General features: G+C 40.2%; 1 protein-coding gene across 1 annotated transcript; it reads left to right on the top strand.

Annotated features, from left to right (window-relative positions):
* Positions 1-2,958: 2,958 nt before the first annotated feature.
* pou4f4 (POU class 4 homeobox 4) lies at positions 2,959-6,490 on the top strand. Its single transcript, XM_080482518.1, has 2 exons — positions 2,959-3,351; positions 4,503-6,490. The coding sequence occupies exons 1-2, from the start codon at positions 3,232-3,234 to the stop codon at positions 5,430-5,432; spliced, it is 1,050 nt and encodes a 349-aa protein (XP_080338644.1). The 5' UTR covers positions 2,959-3,231; the 3' UTR covers positions 5,433-6,490.
* The last annotated feature ends 747 nt before the right edge of the window (positions 6,491-7,237 follow it).

Raw genomic sequence — 7,237 nt, 5'->3', positions numbered from 1 at the left:
AATATTGCTTGAACCACACAGGATCCTCTCAAAAACCGACATGCTAATGATGCATATATTGGACTATACATCAATACTTCAAGTATGGTGCATTTCATGTTGATTCATAAGCAGCAAGTTGCTTCAAGCTAATAATAGACAAGCCCACGCTAAATGGAGTACAGTTAAAAGGTTCTTCCCCCAAGCCTCTTAATCCTTCAGTTTACATCGAAAAAACACAGAAAACCAATAACAGAACGTACTTAAAGCGTTTTAACAACTTGTGTGTCGTCTGTAGGAAGATTTGCTCCATCTCTCCATCATTATAATACATCTGGTTAAATAATCATTACATTCATTGTTATTGCTGTATAACACTGGTATTATTTTTCAAAGTATAATCAGGTACAAAGAGCGCTAAAAAGGTTGGTACAACTACTGGTAATTTACTGAAATTGTACTTAATTAAAAGTAAAAGCACTCTTGATAGTAAGAATATTCCTCTCAAAAGTACTTTTTAAACAGTTCCTGTTGATTTTGCCTTCATGACAAATTCAAGTGTTGAATAACGATAAAGAACAATAGAGTAGCTTGATAGAAAAATTACATCACTACAAAGATGGACATAATTCAATTTCTTTGTCAAAACAATAAACAGAAAACTGACTCAAACTGTAGATGAGTTATGTTCTTGGAAGTATCTGACATTAATTACTAAATTTTACTTGATTCTGCTTTCCTGTTCCTTTTTCAGACAATTTGAACTAGTATTATGTGTTACAATGTGTATTTCTATGTGTTTGTATGTGTAGATCTAGATTCCTGTGTGTAAAATACATAAAGATCTATTTAGTTCCATAGATGAATGATATACAAAGGATGTATCTACTATATAGATCATTTATATATAAAAGGTATATCTATTCTATTCTAAATATAAATTGATATTAGTGTATATAGATTTTTTGTATGTATAAGTATTTTGTGTATGTTTCTACATGTCTGGAATGAATTAATAATAGTAATTTAAAAAGTAATAATTATGGGTAAAGTTATATACTTGAAAAAGACAAAAGTAGACACATTGAATGATTTAATACATTTGTTTAATTGTAGGAGTTAACCATACTGTTCTTTTGTTGTAAATTGCACTTGTAATATCAAAATGTACTCAGATGACAGCATATGAAATACTGAACATGCGTGCAAACTGTATTAATTAATCTAAATTGTATTTTTTCTGATGTGAACAGAAACACAGTTACTTTATTAATTCTTTAGGACGAAAATGGATAAAATCTATCATTTCAAAACTGCCTAAAAAGTAAAAACAATTGCCCTAAAATACTATAGAATACTATTATTATTTAGAATTTAAATTAAACTTAATTCATATAACTCCAATGTTAATAATTCACTCCTTCAAAATAAATAATAAATGCTTCGTATAACTGCTATGTAATATTAGAAACAGAATGAAAAAAGATGTGCGATTATATTCAGTTGTTAATGATTCACATTTTGCAGCAGGAAAAAAAAAAGTAGTCAATATTTACACGTTATTGGTGATTATCGCGATAATTGTTAATTATTCCGTTTCAGCGCGCAGTTTGATTGACAGGTTTGGCCCTTTGACCCCGCGCGTAAATATTTCATCCTCTGCGCGCGTGCCCGTCGCTTCCCGTTCAGGCCTGTTTATTCTTTAATTGAGGGGGAAATACCCTGTGTGCACGCGCCTGTGCGTGTTGCCACAAATGAAACGAAGCATGATTAATTAATGTATTAATTGCTATGGAAGTGAACGGGGTTCAAGTTGAGGAATTCCTCCCATCAATTAATAATCCTCCTCTTTTCTTTCCCATCAATCACTCAATATGAATCGATCCTCGGCCTCCTGGGAGATGGAAATCACCTCTCAGCATCGGGAAAGTGAGAGAAAAGGACAGTTTGAGGGATTCAGGTCCACTTTGATGAGATTCTGGAGGAAATACAGTGAAGCTCCAGCATTTTGAAAGAGCTGCGCAACACTGTTAAAAATGTCTGATATTCAATCAAGTCAGAACAGAAAGGAAATACTCCCCTTCACAATTAAAACACAGTTTTTAGGAGAAATCTGTTGTTTTCTGATCATTCTATTGTCAGAAAAGTTCTAATTATTGTCTGTTTACTTGGGATATAAATCTTTTTCATCTTTAATCGTCTTAGTATTTCCCGGAAACAAACAAAAGTTCTTCTTAACGATCAAAAAATAGAAGTTGTGTTAATTTTCCAATCTCTGTTGTCTAGAGCTCGGACTGTTCTTAGATGTAATTCAATGTTCGTTGATCATTTTAATGTCAGAAAAGGTCAAATTATACAGTTTATTTTTTATTCTTTTCATCTTTAATCATCTTAAGATTTCTCCTTTGTACTCTTTTGTTTGTTTTTGTTTTTTACCTCTACAAATTAAAGTGTTGAAGGTATTCAAACCTCTGTTGTCCAGTTATAGGATTGTTCATGGTCCAGTGTAGTAGTTGGCCCCACAGATCGCCTGTAACAAAGTCTGCAGACCCCCTTTTTAGTCTCCAATTTTCCTTATAATTACACTGAAGCATCATTTTGTCGGTTTCTCTGGTCTGTAGATTCTTAAATTAATGTCTGCTTTTCTTTTTCATATGCGATTTGATTCTGACATCCTGTCAGATCCACTTCCTCAACCTGCCCTGGTCCTGGACGTTACAGCAGATCGCTTTGCTCCTTTATACGCACGTCTGTTTCATTCACTCACATAACTTGATTCAACCGATATTTTTTACCAGCGACACGAAACGCCACCCTTCCCCTTGCTTCGGCACGCTTGTGGGCGGAGCCTTGCCTCGTTTCCTTTCGTGTTGATTGGTGGATTCGCCCGGCGGGGGGAGTAGGGCTCCTCCAATGAGGACGCGCCTGCGCGCCGTTTGTCCAATATAGACGCTGCAGGCGAGGAGCGTCTTTATTATAGAAGTCATTTACAGTGGGAAGAGGATCCAGAGGACCCGCAGGAGTCCGGGAGTTACCTCTCCTGATCTTTTCTCTTGGTTTTTTTTTTGTTCAAAACCAATTCCGTCTCTGACCCCCTTTTCTTTTTTGTGTGCCTTCCTCTTGACTTTCCACCTGCGCGAAGGCAGTTCTGTCATTTTCCTCTCTGAGGCACCTCTTTTTTTTTTTAGAAAATCTACCAAAACGGAATCGTACGCGTACGACGGGCAACGACCCCCCTTTACGCCTGCAATCATGATGTCGATGAACAGCAAACAGCCTTTCAGTATGCACCCCATCCTGCACGAGCCCAAGTACACCCCGCTGCACTCCAGCTCGGAGGCCATCCGCAGAGCCTGTCTGCCCACACCGTCGGTGAGTCTGCATGTCACTCTTCACTCCCGGAAAAAACCAAACAACAAAACCGAAAGCAAAATCCGGAGTTTAATTCGGTTATATTTACCAAATAACGCGGAGGAGTTGCTGTTTGTTGTAATAATAAATTGACTAGTTTGTGGGTTGTGAACTAATGCGTAATGAAGCAAAGCTTGAATGTGTCTGGATTTTATCAGGATGTGTTTGCAACACAAGTAGACCTGTTAGTATCAATATACAGCATATATATGAATAAGAAACTTAACCCGGTTTGTGCAATCAAATCCTTCTTCTTTTTTTTTTAAGAATGCCATCAGCCAAATTTGCGTCCGGAAAATGGAATTGTAAAACAAAATAGCTGTTCATGAAAAACAGATCATAATAATTTAATGCAAATATGAAAGGTCATTGAAAGGAGCAGCAGCAGCAGCAGAGAGGAGGACGAGAGGAAATAAAACACGATGGGGGTTCTGCTACTTTGAGTCGTCTCAGAGACGCGACTGTGCGCCCGGAGGACACTCCGAGTGTGAGTGGACCCTAAAAAGTGAAGCAAGTAAAAAAAAAAAGATGGAAGAGAAACTAGAGGCCGCGTGGACTCTCTGAGCGCGTGTTATCTCATATTGTCCCCATTCATATTCAAACTCACACCCGTCTCATTTCATTGTCCGCAGAAATTATTCAGGAGATCGTAAATATTAATTTTAAATGAATATCCTTCCACGTTGACACACTTTCCAGACGTTAGACACGTCCAAGCTGGATTAGATTGCTTTATTTGAACAACTAAGATGAATAATGTTTATTTTGCAGTTTTTACGCGTTAAGTTTGGAGTTTTAAGCTGGAAAAACGAGTCAAGCCACGAAATTCTCTTTATTATCTGAGCCAGACGTTTTGCAGTTTTTACGCACCAGTTCCATCTGGTTTGTTTGGAAACTTTTATGGTGGAAATTATGTTTTAAAATAGCGTAATGTTTCTTTTGATTAATATTACATTATTAATATGAGTTTCTCTCCAAAATCTAAATTGACTAAAAATATAGAATACGATTGAGTTTGATGTGCAAACTGAGTCCAGAAGTTAAATGGATGATAATTTCCTTCGGATTGGGGATTTCCTCTTCTAAACGTGTGATTTCTGCTCCTGTCGCAGCTTCAGGGCAACATCTTCGCCGGCTTCGATGAGACGTTGCTGCAGAGAGCCGAGGCTCTGGCCGCGGTGGACATTGTGGCGCAGAAGAGCCACCCTTTCAAGCCAGACGCCACTTACCACACCATGACCACGATGACCAGCATGACCTGCACCCCGACCTCCTCCTCCGCGCACCTGCACCACCCGTCCGTGCTGACCTCCCACCACCACCACCCGGGGCACCACCAGCCGTCGCAGGGCCTGGAGGGCGACCTGCTGGACCACCTCACACCGGGCATCTCTCTGGGAGGCATGCCCGGCTCGGACGTCTGCTCCTCGGCCTCGCACACCGCCCACGCCCACATGTCGGCCATCAACCACATGCAGCACCACCACCACCACCCGCAGTCCATGAACATGCACCCGCACGCGCTGGGCTCGCACGGCTCTCTGGGGAATCCCGGCGGGGACTCGGAGCCGGATCCCCGGGAGCTCGAGTCGTTCGCGGAGAGGTTCAAACAGAGGCGGATCAAACTCGGGGTGACCCAGGCGGACGTGGGCGCGGCCCTGGCCAACCTGAAGATCCCCGGGGTAGGGTGTCTGAGCCAGAGCACCATCTGCAGGTTCGAGTCCCTGACGCTGTCGCACAACAACATGGTGGCGCTGAAGCCGATCCTGGAGGCCTGGCTGGAGGAGGCGGAGCGCGCGCAGCGGGAGAAGATGTCCAAGCCGGAGATCTTCAACGGCGGCGACAAGAAGAGGAAACGCACGTCCATCGCGGCCCCGGAGAAGCGCTCCCTGGAGGCTTATTTCGCCGTGCAGCCGCGGCCTTCGTCGGAGAAGATCGCCGCCATCGCAGAAAAACTGGACCTGAAAAAGAACGTGGTCCGCGTTTGGTTTTGCAATCAGAGGCAAAAACAGAAACGAATGAAGTTTTCTGCGACGCACTAAGACCAGCAAAGCTGCGGGTTTTCTGGCCCGTTTACAACCATAAAAAGAGACAAATCAGAGACAATCTGCTGCTGCCCACTGTCAGAACGAAAAACAAACATAAAAAAAGGTACACCGTTGTGCCTTTGGCATTAACACCGATTATTTATTGCAGTTTTTCTAAATAAAAACGTCTCATGATCAAAAAAATTTAAATTAAAAAACAGCACAAAACGTTAATCTTTTTTTATTTATTTCCGACCAAACAAGAAACATTTTTGGGAGAAAATAAAGCTTTAAAAACGGAGCAGCTTTTTGGGCTTTTACGCACCAGAACATAAACTCCAGCTGTGGAAACAGCCACGTTGTCTTTTCTTCTTCTTTTTTTCTTTTTGAAGCGCAACATCACCGACAAGCCACATGCAAACAGCCACGACGTGTTTCTTTGTTTTCTTTTTGAAGTAAAATGCAACGAAAAAAAAACGAGAAATCCTGCGTGGCGCTGCGGGGTCTGGTGTGGAAGTGGAACACGGTGACAGTATGAACAGCAAACTCTGGATACAACGGTGTACCGTCTTTTTTTCTTTTCTTTCTAAAGTCTGACAGTGGAGGCGTAGCACAAGGGACTTGGAGACTAAAGACTGACACACTGTCCAAAAAAACTCTAAAATCTTTGCGCTTCTCAGAAGTTCTGCTGTGGAACACGCAGAAGAGATCACCAGTGTGGCAGAAGTGCTCCGTTACTTCATTCATATGGCAATTATTGTACAAAAAAAGAATAATAATTGAAACGGGACAGGAGGAGTAATAATGATTATTATTATGACCCTCCTCAGCCGGAATAGCTTTTTTATATTTATCAATGTAAATACTTGTGAATATGTTGCACCTCCGTGTGTGGTGGGGAAAAAAAACCCTCATTGAAATGTATTGAAATTGTTTGTTTCTTTAGAAATTCAATACGTTTCTGGGGACAAAAATCAAACCGTTCAGTTTTGAGGCACAACAATGACTGTAATCCATTGCATGGTTTACTCGTAACAAGGAGGAGAGATGAGTGTTGTTCTGGTTATGGCTCCAAAAATATGAAGAAAAAAAAACAAAAAACAAAAAAACAAAACCCATCCCTCCTAAATGAATGCATCTGCAATAAGAAGCACACACACTGTCTTCCTATCTCTCTCTCCCTCTCTCTCTCACACACACACACACACACACACACACGCGCACACACACAGATATACACGAACACGCGCACGGATATACGCATTCACACGGTATAGCTGTGTGTCTACCTCATTACGCAAAGTGTTGGCACGTTCATGGTGATTTTTAAACACACACGAGTAGGAGATGTTTATTTTCTGGTTTGGTTTTAACGTGTTTTTTGGTTTTGGTTCCTCTGCCACTGGGTTACTGTTGAATTAGGCCTATAGAAGACTCACTGATGTGTAAACCTGTTGTATGTTCACTGCAATGACGCTTTGACAATCAAATTATTATCGTATAATTTGTCCCCCTTTGTGCCCTCATGGAAACATTATTATTATTATTATTATTATTATTATTATTATTATTATTATTATTATTATTATTATTATTATTATTATTATATGACTCACTAACACCTTTGTGGAGCGCACTTTGTAGATATTCTGATGAAGGAAAATAGTTGGCCTTATTTATACGTATTTTCCAAACTCTTGAGAAAAAAAAAATCTTTATTTTTTTTGTTTGTTTGTTTATTTCAGGTTTTTTTCCCCCTTTACATTATTTATTTGAACCTTAATTTATTCCGGAGAAGAAAAAACGAACATATTTCATTT

This window comes from Lipophrys pholis (assembly GCF_963383615.2).
Source record: "Lipophrys pholis genome assembly, chromosome: 16".
NCBI classification, from domain to species: domain Eukaryota; kingdom Metazoa; phylum Chordata; class Actinopteri; order Blenniiformes; family Blenniidae; genus Lipophrys; species Lipophrys pholis.
The sequence above is the reverse complement of the archived record's forward strand: the minus strand, read 5'-3'. Positions and strand labels throughout refer to the sequence as shown.